Source organism: Erpetoichthys calabaricus, chromosome 12 (genome assembly GCF_900747795.2).
Source record: "Erpetoichthys calabaricus chromosome 12, fErpCal1.3, whole genome shotgun sequence".
Taxonomy (NCBI): domain Eukaryota; kingdom Metazoa; phylum Chordata; class Cladistia; order Polypteriformes; family Polypteridae; genus Erpetoichthys; species Erpetoichthys calabaricus.
In genome coordinates this window covers 15,785,650-15,804,374 of record NC_041405.2, presented here as the reverse complement: position 1 = coordinate 15,804,374, position 18,725 = coordinate 15,785,650, and the positions used below count along the sequence as shown (strand labels likewise).

Below are 18,725 nucleotides of genomic sequence, written 5' to 3'. Positions count from 1 at the left end.
CACCACACTGGCTACTATGGATGAATAGAACATTTCTGGTGGCTTCCTGCACACATCAAGAGTCCAGAGTCTCCTTAGCAAGTACACTCTGCTCTGGTCCTACTTGTAGATCACCACTATGTTGTCAGACAAGTCCAGTTTGGTGTTTATGTAAACCCCCTTGTACTTGTATCTCTGCACTACATCCACATAATCCACCTGAATGGTGACTGGGTCTCAAAAGTCCACCATCATTTCTTTTGCCTTGCTAATGTTGAGTTGCAGGTATCTCTTCCTTCACAACAAGACAAAGTCCTCCACAAGCCTCCCGTATTCTGATTCATCTCCATTATTAATGCGGTTTATGGTGGAGGAGTCATCTGAAAATTTCTGTAGATGGCAAGCGCTGGTTTTGTACTGGATGTCTGTTGTGTAGGAGGGTGAATAGGAATGAGGTGGGACAGTTCCCTGAGGTGCTCCAGTATTACACACCAACCATGTCTGACACACAGTCCCTTAGCCACACCGACTGTTGTCTGTTGGTCAGGTAGTCCATGATCCCGGAGATGGTGGGAGACAATTGAGAAGTACAAGATGTTGTAAAGCAATGCAAAAACTTCACTTAATTGAGAAAAGACCACTATGAACTTACTTACACTGTGTGATTGAACTCTTTTAAAATTTAATAATTTGATTGTTTATCTCTCCATTTACTTTAGTTTAGTTTACAGCAACATTTACTGTATTTCTGTAGCACATTTTCAAGCAAAGGATGTTGGTTCAAGTGCTTTACAACATGTCAAAGAAGCTGTAACATACAAAGAAAAGAAGCCCCTTTCGCCTCAGCCAGGTGAGTCCGGGTCAGGAATGGAGTAGGGCAACACTCCCCTGAAGCTGAGGTAGAGGAGGAGAGAGATGTTAGTAATACTTGCAATGACAGTTGTGCCAGAGTGAGTCTGTGTGAAGGTATTTTTCTTAAATCAGTAATAGTTTAGTGTGAACTCAGGACTGGAGTCTGCGTAGTTATGGTGTGGAGTTGGGGACTATGATGCCACCTAGTGTCCACAACATATCTTAGGTTTCCCACAGTAGTCTCAGGCACTGCTGGATGAATTGAAACATATAATCTATCTAGTGTGGTTTGTGTCTGTGCTGATGGACCACACACCCCCTTATGGAAGGCACAGTGGGACATCCTCACACGAAGCACAAGCCATTACTTTTGGGGTTGTCTTCATCCAGAGAATCACATCTTTTGTATTGTTGAGCTCCTAGAGCTAAAGGTATGTGGAAGATTCAGCCCCGACACAGAAAGACAAGCAGACTCACAAGTCCCAAAAACACACAAATTGATTATTTCCTTCACAGCACACACAGCACACACACACACAATGCTCAGTCCTTTCCCTTTTCTTTTCTTTCTTCTCTCTTACTACCGCTTCCACCCGTCTCCTGCAAGCTCCGTTGCTTTCATTGAGCTATGCCCCGGCACTGGAAGTACTCCCAGGACTGACGTAAAAGGAAGCCATCAAACCTCCTCCAGCTGAGTCAGAGTTGGGAGGTAGGAAGGCAACACCCACTGGAGGGAGAAGGAAGGAAGGAAGGAAGGAAGGAAGGAAGGAAGGAAGGAAGGAAGGAAGGAAGGAAGGAAGGAAGGAAGGAGAATATTGTATGTAATCATGCTTGTGCAACCTTAGAGAAACTGTGAGGCCTTTTAAAAATAAAAGCCTCTAATTTGAACCCGTGACTGTATTTTTTTTTTTGTTCTTTATTTCGCCTTATTAAATTTCTTGTATTATGAATTTGTTAGTTTTTGCATACCCCTTGGGGTCAGAACATAGGGTCAGCCATTGCACAGTGCCCCCGGAGCAATTGCAGGTTAAGGGCTTTGCTGAATGGCCCAGCAGAGTAGGATCTCTTTTGGCAGTAACAAGAAGCCGAACCGGCAACTTTCCAGATATCGGTGCAGATCCACCACTTGATTGTATCCAGGGTTTGGGGCACATTGGCACCCCCTATCTGTCACAGTCTGCATACCTGCTTATCCGAGTATCAACAAGTTTATCGGGGACTTCTTACTCACATGGGTATTTAGCGTGGCTGTGTTGCATGTTTATATGTTTATATCAATACATGAATCAATCCTATTGAAATTCATATTCTGTAGTATAGCGGTTCTCAAACTGTGGGGCATAACAAAAAAGGGGGGCATGAATGTTGTCATATGTGGCGTAATTTCGGTATTGGTAGGAAAATTTTAAACTTGTAGCGGTGTATTGGCAGCAAAAAATATAGGAATAAATTTTATTAGGGTTTCAAAAAAAACATTAGGGGGGGGGCTCGATTAAAACTGTTATGAAAACTCAGGTCACAAATAGATAGATAGATAGATAGATAGATAGATAGATAGATAGATAGATAGATAGATAGATAGATAGATAGATAGATAGATAGATAGATAGATAGATAGATAGATAGATAGATAGATAGATAGATAGATAGATAGAACTTTATTTGCCCCAAAAGGGAAATTTAGCTTTTATACAGAAGCTTTTTGAAATGCTGTAAGAAACAACAAAGCCCCCCTCGAATGCACTCAAGAATTATCATAAAGAAGAAAACTTCTGACTTGACTACAAAACAACTCCCTCAAATGTACACCAGAATTATTTGCAAAAAGGACAAAGATAAAAAGAGCAGTCACAGTGTCAGAGAGGTGCAGGTATGAAAGGGCCCCAGCACTGTTTCTTTATTAATACTTTATTAATCCCAAGGGGAAATTCACATACTCCAGCAGCAGCATACTGATACAAAAACAATATTAAATTAAAGAGTAATAAAAATGCAGGTAAAAACAGACAATAACTTTGTATAATGTTAACATTTACCTGCCACCCCCACCCCCCCACCCCCAGTCTGTCGCTGAAACTGCTCCTCTATCTGGAGATGATCCTGTTCAGTGGATGCAGTGGATTCTTCATGATTGACAGGAGTCTGCTCAGCTCCCGTCGCTCTGCCACCGATGTCAAACTGTCCAGCTCCATGCCTACAATAAAGCATGCCTTCCTCACCAGTTTGTCCAGGCGTGAGGCGTCCTTCTTCTTAATGCTGCCTCCCCAGCACACCACTGCGTAGAAGAGGGTGCTCGCCAAAACAATCTGATAGAACATCCGCAGCATCTTATTGCAGATGTTGAAGGACGCCAGCCTTCTAAGGAAGTATAGTCGGCTCTGTCCTCTCTTGCACAGAGAATCAGTATTGGCAGTCCAGTCTAATTTATCATCCAGCTGTACTCCCAGGTATTTATAGGTCTGCACCCTCTGCACAAAGTCACCTTTGATGATCACGGCGTCCAGGAGGGGGTCTGGACCTCCTAAAATCCACCACCAGTTCCTTGGTTTTGCTGGTGTTCAGGTGTAGGTGGTTTGAGTCGCACCATTTAATAAAGTCCTTGATGAGGGTCCCTATACTCCTCTTCCTGCCCATTCCTGATGCAGCCCACAATAGCAGTGTCGTCAGCGAACTTTTGCATGTGGCAGGACTTTGAGTTGTATTGGAAGTCCGATGTATTTAGGCTGAACAGGACCAGAGAAAGTACAGTCCCCTGCGGCGCTCCTGTGCTGCTGACCACAATGTCAGACCTTAATACTTAAATACTTAAAGGTTGAGAAACGCTGCTGTAGCACCATTCACACTGAGTAAAACAAAAATGCGTACCTTATAAGGTAACGTAGTATAGCTCTGCAAAGTGTTTTGTAAAATAAAATAAGACTAGAAAACATGAATTCTGCAATGTGCATTAACACATGAGAATTTCTAGATTTGACAGTACAGGAAAGGATGTGCTCATGAGTGGTGGCGTAAACTGCTGAATGCTTGAGCCCTTGTGAGCTTCTTCTTTAGACCGATATGCTCATGTTAGTTTTGCTTTGAAGCACATCATTTTTTAGTATTTTTATCGATAAACATGCAGATATGTACTACTAGGTATGCACTTTATTTGCACATGTACGTGTGTGCACATACGGTATGTGCACTTGTGACTGCTTATTTCCAAATGAACTGTTTACGTGTGTAACTATCTGTATGTATTTATACATGAGCGTGCATTTCTTTGTGGGGTGATAACACATTTTTGTATCACTCCGCCAGTGCTACATTACTAATTTTAGAGTAAGGAAATGAACCCCATTTAAGAGTAAATTATATTCTGTACTTTGCCCTTAGAGGCCTACAGGGGGCTCTGTAATGCCGCGGATACAGAAGCCTCAGTAGAAAGCATAATTCGAAAACACCTGTGGATACTCTCCAGTAAACAGGAACACTATTTTTTTACATTATTAATTCATTATTATTATACTTAGTTAATAGTTCTAGGCCTTGCACTTTCTTTTTTATTACTTTGAATTTTGTTTTCAAATTACGTGCTGCCGTGGGAGCCAGGGACTTTTCCAAAAAGAATCTGTAAGATAACAGCTAAGTTACCTGCTGATTCAGTAAAACTAATGGTGACCCCAACTGAGTTTAAAAGTGACAGAATATTGTTCTGGTCTGAATTATTCCCTCCATTAAATTCCTCCTCTGTTTCTTCTGTATTCAGAGAGAAAAGGGCTTCCTCTTAGAACTACAACCCCCATGTAGCACAGGGAGCAGGATCAGACATAAGCTGCTACTCTTTGGTGTCCGACTGTTGCAATGGGACTCCCTGCTGGGTGAGAGCACTCCAACCATCCCAGTATGGCTGATGCCAGCTCAGCCCTGCCTTCTTTGATGATATATACAGTGTATATATACACCGGGCCCGATTAAGCCCAACTGATGCCCTAAACACAGCCTAACAATGTTAGGTGCCTTCCTTTAGAGCTTGCATTGCTTCTCTGACAAGACATTAAGGCCTAATAAGTGCTGAAAGTGAAATGAGAGATTAAAACCTACCTTACTTATATGACAGATCATCCATCCATCCATTTTCCAACCCTCTGAATCCAAACACAGGGTCACGGGGGGTCTGCTGGAGCAAATCCCAGCCAACACAGGGCACAAGGCAGGAACCAACCCCGGGCAGGGTGCCAACCCACCGCAGTATGACAGATCAGTATAATAAATAATAAAATAAAGATCTTAAAGGTGATGTGTTTATTACACATATTGACTGGTAAGTTAAATGCTCTCCAGGACAAGCCAGCTGTTTTTACACTCAACCAAAGAGAAACTCTTATGCCATGGAACGAGATCAAATGTGATATCTGACGACACCTTTAAACCAAACCTTTTATCTTTATCCACTGACTATGCAAAAGTTAGCCTTTTTGTATTAGTAGTGCATAGAAAAGTCGAACATGGCAAGTGAGGAAACCCTGCAGGTGTTTGACCAAAACATGAAGTTGCATTATATTGCTCTCCTCTTTGTCTTGGTGATTTGGTAGATGATATTCGGACCCATAAGGACCTTCTGATTTTTCTTTCTTCCTGCTGGGACATTTCCCTAGAGGCATCCCATCCAAGAAAGGGTAGAACCCATTATAGCTCATCCCTCCAGCCTGCACTCTCATAAAATACATATGCACACATCATCAGAAAATATAACAGACACTGAAGGCATCCAAAAAAGATGTAAGCACTCACTTAGGCAGGAAAATATAAAAAGCATTGATTCTTTTTGTCAACAGAATCGATACTTCTTGAGTACAGGGGGTGTAGACATTTTTGGAGAGTGCCTTTGAGAAATGTCAATTTCTACTTTTGCTGCTCTTCCTTTTTGGACTTTTTGTGCAATTTTCATTTTAGACATGAAATCTGGCCTGTTAAGTGTCAACCAAACGAGCAGAGGCTCTTCTAGTTGGTCCTGTAATCTTCACCAGAGACCAGAGACATGAGCCTGGTGACTCTTCCTATGAAGTCAGTAGACAGATTGGGAGAGCATGGGGGGGTCTTGAGGTCACTGGAAAGGGGTGTGTGATGCTCCTGATATCTCTGCAAAAGGACAAAGGTCCAAGTCTTTAGAGTCCTGGTGCTTCTTATTTTAATATATGGTTGTGAGACATGGATGCTATCCAGTGACCTGAGAAGAAGACTGGACTCCTCCACTACTGTGTCTCTACACAGAATCCTTGGGTACCACTGGTTTGACTTTGTGTTGCTCATGGAGTCCTGAATGAGGCACATTACCTACATTGTGAGGGAGCGTCAGTTACTGCACTATGGCCATGTGGTGCAATTCCCCGAGGGTGATCCAGCTGGTAGGATTCTCATTGTTGGGGACCCGAGTGGCTAGACCAGGCCAAGGGGGTCGCCCACGTAACACTTGGCTGAGGCAAATAGAAGGTCATTTCCAGAGGGTGGGACTTGACCGCGTGTCTGCCTGGGTGGTTACCAACTGGGATCCCGAGCTGTTTCGTCTGTACCAGTGCATGCTCCCCAACTTGACTTGATTTGTCTGTAAACATCTTTAAATATAGACTTCTCACCTAATGACAGAGAGGTCTTACATCCAGTTCTCTGACCAGCTGGTATTGTATGCTGTACGAGAACTTTAGTCGTGGAAATGGCAGTACGGCAGCTCAGCGTCAAGCATCGTAAACTCCAAGGCAAATACTGGTTGATCACTTCCACGATCCTGCAGTTAGTGTTAATTGGCCAGCTAATCATCCTTGGTGGCAATAACCTTGCGTTATGTTGTTATTATCATCAACAGTAACAATCATAAACGACTATGAAGCTGTTAAGAATTTAAAGTGATAGCACATAACTTGGAGCTGGCACTTTCGACCATTTCAACAAACTTGAAAGATAAAGATACAGTGAACGGGGCAGTATCACCAAGGGGTGGCTTTTCGCTTATCGACCAATTCGCTTAACGATCCTATTGTAGGAACGGAACTTGATTGCCAAGTGAGGAGAGTCTGTATAGGAATGCAGACAATAGCCTACTAGCTAAACACCTGGACAATAAAAGGCTTGAATGAGAATTCAAACCATACTTCCTTTTCTACTTGGACAAACCACTTAGGTTAGATCCACACTACAACATTTTCGTTTAAATGAAAATGGTCTCCATCCACACTAACATTTTCACCTTGTTTTTGACTAAAAATGCATATGACATAGCTATTGGCAAAAACAGAAAGAGAAAGTGTCCACCCAGAAGGGATGGTTCTGTCACCAGCCTCGAGTTTTATTGAAAAATTGTAACAACCGGTAAACACAATTTAGATGCATGCAGGTAAGCGACACAAGCAGCGCCATGGAAAGCAATTCCACTGTGTTCACCATGTTGGAATATGGCTTTCTTCCATGAAGGGTGACCAGTCAGGGAATGAGATGTTGTTATGAGCAGGTTGGTTGGTGGAAGGGTGCCTACAGTTTATTGTGTGACCAGAGGTGACTCCCAGCTTGAGGTTCTCTCATGAAATGACTGTTTGACTGCTTTCTGCTCTTTTGTTGCAGAGACGTCTGTGTGGAGGAAGAGCTTTCCACCCGGCCTTCATATCGAGATCTGATGAAGCGCATGAGGTAAGAAGCACTCATCCATCTATTCATTACCTAACCTCCTCAAATTGTTCCACGGTGGCAACGCCTGAAGTTCATCCTAGAAGAATATTGCACAAGGCAGGAACCAACCTTTCATGGTGCAGTAGTTCATTAGAGAGCAACTTCATAAACAAATTCAAAAACATTGTAGCGTAATCAGTAAAGTTAATCTACATGTGCTCGAAACGTGGAAGAAACCTTCACCGATAAGGGGATGCCATGCAAACTCCACACAGACAATAGCTGATATTGTAACGCTATGAGACAAGTAACATTGTTCCACCACACTGCAAGCTCTCAAACTTGAAAATACATTCTTCTTCTTATTTCGGCTGCTCCCATTAGGGGTTGCCACAGTGGATCATCTTCTTCTGTCCTCTCCATCTTGCTCTGTTATCCCCGTCACCAGCATGCCCTCTCTCACCACATCCATAAACCTCCTCTTAGGCCTATCTCTTTTCCTCTTGCTTGGCAGCTCTATCTTTAACATCTTCCTCCCAAGATACCCAGCATCTCTTCAGTGCACATGTACAAACCACATCACATGACTTAAAGTTGGAAGGGATGTCAAACCTGATGAGTGCAGTCACCAGAGTATGTCAGTTTACAAAACTAAAAATCACAAATTATGCGACTCTGTGGTGACTTCAGATGACTCTGTGATGACTCAGTTTCACATTTCCAATGCTTTGAGAGCTTGCAGCATTTTCCTATAACCAATATTGTACTTTCTGACAGAACCAGTGGCATAGAAATGCATTAAAGAAGTGGCATGTTCTTCCATGATCTCTACCATTTTTATTTTTTCTATTCTGTCCTGGTATGTCAAACATAAAACATCAGACAGACAAATCTCTCTTTTGTTTGCAAGGACCCAAAACACTGTGCATTCTTTTATTTCTCATAGCTGTGTTACATGCATTGTGCTTACAGGTTGAGTGCTCATTGTCTCTTGTCCACACACAAAGCCCATTCCTACAACTTCTGATAAAACCAAAACTGCTGTGGTGAGTTACAGACCGGTCAGACTGAGTCACTGGGGATGACATGTGGAGGAAGTCTGATTCCTGATTACTGATTTTTGGATCCCACTTTTAGTTGCTCCCAACAAATTTCCATTCAATTTCTGCCCACTCCTGCCCACTTTCTTCCACACCTGCAAAAGGTTCCATTCCACTCCTGACTGCATTCTTGATTTCCACTTGAATTGAGTGGACAGGATCAGCAGTGTGTTTTGGACGGGCCTGTTGCATGTGTGAATAGTGTGAATTTTAAGTGCTTGTCATAGCGGCATGCATGCCAAAGCAGACATATCTATCTTTCAGGGTGACCACATTTCATTTTTCAAAAAAGATGCTCACAATGAGCGATATTTTTGAAACTTGACAAACGCCTTTGTGTACGGTGTGTGTAAATATATATATATATATTATATATTCACGGCATTCGTAGTCTGTGTCACAATCTGATTATATGGGTGGTTACCTACCAGGTAACGCTTATGGTTGGAGAGGGAGTGCAGTAGAGTGTGTACGCCTGATGAGCCCAGAATTAGGGCGAAACACGTGTCGCGTACTCTTTGCATTATTTGACAGTAAACTATTTCAACCATTCTATGATCTGCTTCTCACAACTGAGGGCACCGTGGCGGATGTTAGCAGACTTTCTGGCCAACCACAAGCGTTACCTGGTAGGTAACCACCCATATAATCAGATTGTGACACAGACTACGAATGCCATGAATGTAATTACCCCGATCTACATGCTGTCAAATAAACAAACCACACGCCGTGGTGCAACGTTAGGGGCATCGCTTCTGGCGCTGACGTCCGAGGTTCGATTCCTGAGAGGGAGTGCAGTAGAGTGTGTACGCCTGATGAGCCCAGAATTAGGGCGAAACACGTGTCGCATACTCTTTGCATTATTTGACAGTACAACCATATATATATATATATATATATATATATATATATATATATATATATATATATATATATAATATATATACTAGCTGTCCCCCACGGCTCTACCCACATAGTAGTGGAACAGGGCAAACTTTAAAAATCAATAAACAAACAGGTATCACTAGCTAAGCAGAGGCAAGGTACCCTCCAAAACGCAGAGGTATACTGACTTGAACGGAAGCTGGTGCATGAGTGAGGAGGGCCCTGCCCGGCTCCCTATTCCTGACATCATTCTTCCCCCTCCCCTTGGCCCTCAGCCTCTGCCTCGGATTAGCATGAAGATATCACTCCTGCAAGTGAACTATGATTCTTAGCGCGATGAGAGAAGTCACCAAATCAACTGGAATGTTCAAGCAAATTATAGATAAAAACCTGATCTAAATCCGTTAAGTAGTTCTCTTGTTCACTGGGTAAGCGGATGTAAGATATGCCCCGAGGATGGTATGTGAGTGTTGAGGGCCCCGCCCCTCTCCCCTTGGCCCGCTGCATCTCTCTTGGATTCGCTCAAATAAATCGGTGCCGCAAGCAAACTATGATACTTAGCGCAATGAGAGAAGTTGTGAAACATAACTAAATTTAAAAGCCAATAAATAAAAATGTAATTCTGGCCAAGCAGAAGGTAGGTACTCTCCAATAACAAACATTTGCACCGTATCTGATCATCTTCAGGTCTGACGGGAGAGCGTCCACTGTGTGGGGAGAAAAGGTCGTGGCCGTGATATCTCTGGTAATCTGCAGCTACCCTCTAAAACACGTAGCTCTGATCTCTCTCTCTCTCAAAAATGTCGAATGTTACTCCTTAACAATCTCTTGATGATAATATCTGCTGAACAAACAAGTATCTCTAGCTAAGTGGAGGCAAGGTACACTCAAACATGTGGCGAGAGATAGAGAGACTCGAACGGAGGTTAGTGCGTGAGTGAGGAGGGAACTTCCCACCCTCTCCTAGTCCTGCAGCCTCTCTCTCAGATTCACGCAAATAAATTGGTACCACAAGTAAACTATGATACTTAGCGAGATGAGTGAAGTCGCAAAATCAACTGGAAAGTTCAAGCAAATTATAGAAAAAAACCCAATCTAAATCCGTTAAGTAGTTCTCTCGTGAAAAGCAGACAGACATACAGACAGACGTTAGATTTTATTTATTTATTTATATATTTTATATATATATATATATATATATATATATATATATATATATATATATATATATATATATATATATATATATATATATATATATATATTGTCACAATAATGACCATAAGACATTGCGAAGGTTTGGGGCAGCCACCCGTATAATTGTTCCCGGCTGCAAAACTGATTAATAAACAAAGACATGTTCATTCAACTGAGTCCAACACAGAACTGACTCTCTTGAGAGAAGATGGCGGCTTTAAAGGCCAGCAAAGGAAGTGATGTCATCAACACCGGAATCGGAAGTGACGTCATTGGCTGCCCCAGAGCCGGGTGGGATTTCCCTAGAATGGTCTGCAAAAGATTGAAAGGGAAAATTAGTGCACTTAGCCACCCCCTGGTCTGGCATGGAGTCACATGTATTCGAGCCCTTTAGTTGTCTCCTAAACACATGTGTGTGACAATAAATATATATATATATATATATATATATAGTGAAGAGATAAAACACTGAGATAATAGATCAAGGGTTGGGGGGATTCCCCGCATAATGGTTTGGTGCTGATGAGTAATCTTTTGAGACTGAAACACGGTCAAAAATAGTTGCATTATATGCATTGTGCTTCTGGGTGAGTGTTCATTGGTTGTCAGCCCTCGCATGAACACAAGCCCACCTTTACAACTTAAGAGTTACAGACTAGTTGGACTGAGTCATTGGGTGTACCAGCTTTCAACTCTCTGAGATTTTGCAGTCCACAACTAAATATCACATGAAAAGCTGACAGGAACTTTAGGTGCCCAAATACCCAGAGAGAAACCAATGCAGACATGACGAGAACATGCACCAAGGTGTACCAACAACATAAACGTAAGCGACTTCTTATTTTCTGATTTCTTTTTGTATTGCAAGTAATTTCTGAAAACTAAAACACAATATTAGTGTTTATGAGTTCTGTTATTTAAGAAACTGAGGGTTATTTGTGATTAAACCAAGATTTTTGACTTAAAATTTAATAAAGATGTTGAAATAAGACTGCAAATTGGAAAGCAGCCTAGTCTTATTGCTATAAAAAGTTGTGAGGAACATTTTGAAAGGAGCAATTTTCTTTTTCCCATAGGAATAAAAAAATCAAAAAAGAGATCTCCTTAATATTTGTAATAATTTTAGGAGAAACATTTGTGACAAAGTCGATTCTTAAATGAATTATTAATGAGATGTATTTTAAGTCTTGCGAGCCATCAGCATTTGAGCAGTACATTTTTCCTATGGGTTACTATTATAACTTCACAAGAAGGAAGGTCTTTTCTACTGGACAGTGGATATCTGTCGTAAGCAAGTAGGACCATTCTGTAACTTGTTCTTCTGTGCTTTAAGTTGAGCTTGGAGACGTTAACAGACATCTGTCAATCATTACTGAATGGGCCAACGGCTTTGAGTCTTTGATTCACTCTGACAAAAAAGTGTTGATTGCTGTTTGACTAAAATGAAAGGAGCCATATGTGCTTTAGCATAACAAGCAAATATTTATTTATCCATTTGTTCATCTAGAGGAACATTGCATATGTTATTTTTCAAGTGCACTGTGCATATTTACTTACACTAATTTGCTTGATATGATGGAAATTACATTTCAATTTAAATTACCTTTAATTCTGTAGAATTTGTAACACTGTTTTGAAAACTAAAAGATAATGTCATGTTTTTCCCTTTCTCTTTTAATAAAGATGTAGTTATTATTTCTTTTATCAACGCTGCATCACAAAAGAGTGTGCATAACACTATAGTGCAATTTACAAGTAATTAAAAATCAGATCTTTAACTATTCAAGGTGAAGCAGAATATTGGCGAATTAAATAAACCCAAACGTTAAGGGTTTAATAACTGAGCTTTCCTTACCTCAGTAGGTGTTGTATTCACTTTTGACAGTCGTAATGAGCAGGGCCACCCAATAAACTGGAGGGTCTCCCACAGTTCCTGGTGGTTTATTTTTAAAAGGGCCTAGGGAGTTTGATGAGTTCTTGTGCTTTTTGACATCTCTGGATTTTTGACCTCTGTGTTCTGTTTGTTCTCTTCACCTTGGGATTCTGTATCGGGACTGTGAGAGTTGATAGTTACTAGTCAATTTGATTTTCACTATTCGATTATGATTATATTGAATGACGTCTGTCCTAGTTAACTGTCAGCTTTTGCCTTTTACACTCTTAGGAAGCATGTTAATTAAAGCCTCTTGATCTGTCTCCTAGTCCCACTGCTACTTTAGCACAAGGACAAGTATCAATAGGAGAACCAGTATCATCCAGTATAGCCTAATCCTGACTCCATGGGTCCTGTTTATCAGTAACTGGCAAGGACCTGAGAAATGAAACTCATCATGCACTTCTGTAATTGATAAGTGTGTTTAAGAAGAGTAACCAGCATCTGTTCAAATCCCATTACTGTCAGAAGGGATCCTTCTCTGTTGAGCCCATAACCTGAAAATGACTGTTCAATGGCTAAACCTGCGCTTTGACCACCAAATGTGAAAAGACAATTTCCTCTGAGGGATTGACAAAGTATATCAAAAATGGAAATCTGTAAGTCAGTCATCTCCTTCCATGTACTGAGTGACTCCATGTGCGTCTTGAACTGGCACCTGAATTTGACATTGACAGAACAGTGTTTGCCTTGGATTCCCTTGTGTTTTTAGGTAACTCCATTTTGTCTTTGCGTTCTAAGGAGATTCTCTGTGTGACAGAGAATTTTTGTGAATAATGTATATATTTTAAAATTTTTATTAATTTCTGTGTTCACCTGTTTTATCTGTCTGTGGATTGGCAGTATATCCCCCTCTAGTTGGTATTATTAGAAGTGCCTTTGCAACTCTTTGGGACTTACGAGAGGGTACCCAAAAATAACCGGAATCTGTACCTGGCGTGCAATCTCGACTTAGTTGCGAATTTCGCCGCTAGTTGTAGTATACTTACAGTATTCTGTGGCAGTCTTCCAAGTGACGTTGCTCTCTATTGTTCGTACGCCATTCCGTCTCATTTTTTCCTGGTGCTTATTAAACACGTTCTGCGATTTTTGTGACCATAAAGAACAGCGAGTTCTATTAAATTTTGTTTTCTCTTAAGGAAAACAGCTGTAGTGATGCTTGAAACTACATTTAAAGAGAAAGCTTTAAGTAAAACACAGGTCTACGAGTGGTTTTCACATTTCAAACGAGGGGAAATGTCACTTGAAGACCAATTGAGATCTGGCCGACCTTCCACAATTAGGAATGACAAAAATCTTGAAAAAGTTCGCAATGCAATTTCTGAAGATCATCGGTCCTTGCCACCTTCCCTACTCGCCCAATCTTTGCTCCGTGTGACTTTCTTGTTCCCTCATATGAAAAAAGAACTCAAAGGAAAGCGTTTTGTACTGCGGAGGAAGTCAAAGAAAAATCACAGCAGCCATTGGACAATGTTCCTCTTCAGCGATTTCCAAAAATGTTTCCACCAGTGGGAAAACTGTTGGGACAAGTGCATTCATTCACATGGAGAGTACTTTGAAGGAGACTAAAGTTTCAGTAAGTAAAAATTATTAAAACAATTCTTTTTCATTTCCAGTTATTTTTTGGGTAACCCCTCGTATGTATCTTGAGACGCCTAGTCGTAACTGCCTACTTACATAGTGTAATAAGGAGACAGAAACTTATAAAGGTTTGAGGTTTCTGGCCCTGTATACTGTACAGAAAATTGATAATTCAAACAAAAAATTCGGTCAGTTCTCTGACATGCAATCATTACAAAAGACACCCTCGTAGTGTATGGAGGGAACTTAAATAAGAAGGGACCAGAAACTGGTGACAGGAATGCTGGGAGGAACCAAAGTGTAGTATGGGATCCATGACGTCATGAAGGTGGGACCAGAGGAAGGGATGGAATGCGGAGTGGCAGCGCATGGTTTTAATGAGTCCAGGGAAGGTTATGGCGGCGTTGTTTCTGTCTTTCTGTGGGAACAAGAGAAAGAAAGGTTAGTAGCCCGCCTTGATCCCCTGGCACGATGTGTTACGGTGCTCGTCGGGTCTTTTCGCAGTTCCCCGTGCGCACGTGCGTGACAAAAGTCAGAATCGAAATTGAAGAAAAATGCACATAATCAGAAAAAGTAACATTAACATAAACACATGGCACAACAAAGAACAAAAAAGGACAGAAAAGGGGTAAATATCACAAGTAAACATAAAGCTCTTTATCAACAAAATTTTGGCGTCTGTATGGAAAAAATTAAGCAAGACTTAGATAGATGGTCAACCCTTCATCTCACTCTAGCCGGAAGAATTAATGTTGTTAAGATGAATATCCTTCCTAAACTTCTTTTTTTATTTCAAAACATTTCAATATATATCAATAAATCATTTTTTAAGCAATTAGATTCAACAATAACCTCATTCATTTGGGACTCAAAACACCCACGTATCCGAAGAGCGACTCTACAAAGACCTCAGGCAGAAGGTGGCATGGCTTTACTTAATGTTCAGTTTTATTACTGGGCAGCAAACATACAAGCCATAAAAACCTGGACACAAATAAATGAACATACACAGGCTTGGTCCGCAATAGAAGTAAAATCCTGTAGTACTTCTTTATACTTCCTGCTCTGCTCTCCAATAAATGCAAGTTATCGCAAATATACTAATAACCCAATTGTGCTTTACTCACTTAGAATATGAACCAAATTAGAAAGCATTTTAAGATGGAAAATCTTTTATCAGTGGCACCTCTGCAAGAAAACCACCTCTTTCAACCCTCGCAAACATATCCAGTATTTAATACCTGGAAAATTTTTGGGATTAAAATGCTCAGAGATCTTTATATAGACAACATATTTGCATCTTTTGAACAATTATGTTCAAAATTCAACCTCCCAGCTACACATTTCTTTCACTATCTTCAAATTAGAAATTTTGTTAAACAGAAATTGCCCGATTTTCCCCACCTTGCACCCTCCACAATGCTGGAAAAAATACTGCTCATTGCCGAGGAATTAAACACGATTTCTGCATTATATAAAATCATATTAGGGTCCCTACCTTTCAAAGACCCAAGAGGACATTGGGAAGAAGATCTCTTAATCAATATATCAGAAAAGGAGTGGAAGGTAGCAAAGCAGAGAATTCACTCGAGCTCCATACGCGCAAAGCATAGAATTATTCAACTAAAAAATTATATATCAAGCTCATCTGTCTCGCTTAAAACTGTCCAAAATGTTTCCAGGGCAAGATCCAACCTGCGAACGCTGCAACCAAGCTCCTGCCTCACTGGGTCACATGTTTTGGGTCTGCACCAAACTAACATCATTTTGGACCAAAATTTTTAAGTGCCTCTCAGACAGCCTTGGGGTCACAATCCCTCCTAACAACAACAACAACAACAACAACATTTATTTATATAGCACATTTTCATACAAAAAGTAGCTCAAAGTGCTTTACATAATGAAGAGAAGAAAAATTAAAGACAAAATAAGAAATTAAAATAAGACAACATTAGTTAACATAGAAAGGAGTAAGGTCCGATGGCCAGGGTGGACAGAAAAAACAAAAAAAAACTCCAGAAGGCTGGAGAAAAAAATAAAATCTGTAGGGGTTCCAGGCCACGAGACCGCCCAGTCTCCTCTGGGCATTCTACCTAACATAAATGAAATAGTCCTCTTGGTAGTTCGGGTTTTTCACGGAGTCACTTGATGCTGATGGTCATACAGACTTCTGGCTTTTAATCCATCCATCATTGTTGGAACATCATGGTGCTTTCCACTAACAGCTGTGTTTGGTGTTCTTCCAGACGGACTTGAAGTGGAGAAGGACAAGCAAACGGTGATTGCATTCACTACACTTTTGGCACGCAGACTTATTCTGTTAAACTGGAAGAATCCTAACTCTCCTCTGATAAGTCAGTGGGAAACCGATGTTTTATATTATTTGAAATTGGAAAAAATCAAATTCTCAGTTAGAGGATCTGTACAGAACTTTTTCAAAACCTGGCAGGATCTGATCAATATTATTTTAGAATAAGAGAAATAACTATTACCGCATTTAACTCCCTTCTCCGTCTCTTATTAACATATATATTTATTTCTCCCTTTCTTTTGCTTATTGTTGTCTTATTAAAAAACCCTAAGCAATTCTCCTTTAGCTAAGCTCTCCTTCTCAGGGGTGGGGTTTGATTTGTCTTTAATTTGTTTGGTTATAAATTGATCTATTTGTATGGAATGATTACAATAAAATTAATAAAATTAAAAAAAAAAAAAAAAAAGGACAGAAAACAAGACTTTGAACATCAGCCAGAGATACCACAGCTTTAATACATCTTTGTATTGACACATCCTGATCACCTTCATTTCAGTACTAATTTTATTGTTATCAGGATAGTGTCATCTCAATGCCATTTTGGATGTTTTTTTCCCCCTTTTTGAGGCGTTCTTTCATGGTGACTGACTTCCCCTGCTAACGATCCCTGTGTGACTTGCATCTTCCATAAATCGTTCTTCATTTCCCACACTCGTGGCCTAATTTTTTTTTTTTTCAACTTTCCTACTCCTTATTCGAACACAGTTTTTATCACCTTGTGGTTTTATTGTATTGTTGTGCCCCCAAGAAATCTCATCCCTAGAAAATATTATTAGTGGTTTCTCAGAAAGCTCCAGCTTTGTGACTCATCTTGTTTCCCATTGCAAAACTTCGGATGAAATGAAATTAAAGACTGTGTGGTATTTGGTTAATTACACTTCTTCTAAGTTACATTTTAGTTACCTAACCAAAAAATATAAAGTATACACATCATTATAAGTAAATGTTTTCCACAGAGCTCCACATTACCGATTTCAAACTTCTTCTGGGGAGGAAAAGGGTTGTGTATGGCTTTGCTTGTTCTTCTCATGTATTCCAGCACTACACTAACTCCTACCACACTAAACTAAATGGCTACACTGTGTGGGTATGCAATATACTAAAAAAAAAAAAGTAAATTATTGCAATGCATCCATGTGGAATAGCTATGCCAGCCAAGTAGTTTCATGTAAAGCTCGACAAGTGTGCGCCCTCTAACATACAGTACGGCCTATTGTCTTCTTCTGTCTTCACTATTTACAAAACTAACTGCAAATTTTGGCTAAAACATTAGATTCACCTTGAATCACCATTGTTAAAAGACAAATGCATGTAGACAATGACTATTAGTTTTTTAATGTTCCTCACTTTTTGCAGAAGTGATAACATTATTACCACAAGACACTCATTGGTGCTGCTGAAGCACAAGGTAACTAACTGGCTATGAGCTGCAGATGTCATTAGAGATTAAACCAAGCAGCAGTAAAAGGAGGACAAACTCAGTGTTAGAAAGATATTGGAAAGCTGATTAAAAATGATACATTAAAAATAAATGATTCATTTAATGGATTCAGATGTCATGCGCCAGTGATACTGAAGAACTTTAAATTGGATTTTTCAGTGATTAAAAATTCAAACAATTAAATATGTGTATTAAAAAAAGAAAATTATACTCTGAAATCAGTATTTTCTTATTTTAGAAGAAAGTAACTTACTTTAAACAGTAACATCCATCCATCCATTTTCTAACCCGCTGAATCCGAACATAGGGTCACGGGGGTCTGCTGGAGCCAATCCCAGCCAACACAGGGCACAAGGCAGGAAACAATCCCAGGCAGGGTGCCAACCCACCGCAGGACACACACAACCACACACACTGGGGCCAATTTAGAATCGCCAATCCACCTAACCTGCATGTCTTTGGACTGTGGGAGAAAACCGGAGCGCCCGGAGGAAACCCACGCAGACACGGGGAGAACATGCAAACTCCACGCAGGGAGGACCCGGGAAGCGAACCCGGATCTCCTAACTGTGAGGCAGCAGCGCTACCACTGCGCCACCGTGCCACCCTAACCAGTAACAGTGAATGAAAAAAAAATCCCCTCTTTTCTAAAATATGACATTCTGGTCTTTAGGTAGCCCCACAGAGTCCAATCTGAAGTGTGAAATGGCTTTAGGCTGCTGATCACGTTAGGTGTTCTGTGATGTGGCATTATACCGTCAGGCCCATAAGTATTTGGACGGTGACACAATCTGCATAATTTTACCT

At 40.6% G+C, this 18,725-nt stretch overlaps 1 protein-coding gene across 2 annotated transcripts in view; it reads left to right on the top strand.

The window, feature by feature from the left end:
• The window catches only part of ncf4 (neutrophil cytosolic factor 4), a 131,063-nt gene that overhangs the window by 90,779 nt on the left and 21,559 nt on the right, over positions 1-18,725 (top strand). For both annotated transcript variants that reach the window (XM_051934462.1, XM_028816782.2), the window contains exon 9: positions 7,426-7,491. In XM_051934462.1, coding sequence (XP_051790422.1) covers positions 7,426-7,491 — 66 coding nt within the window. The remainder of the gene's footprint in view (positions 1-7,425; positions 7,492-18,725) is intronic.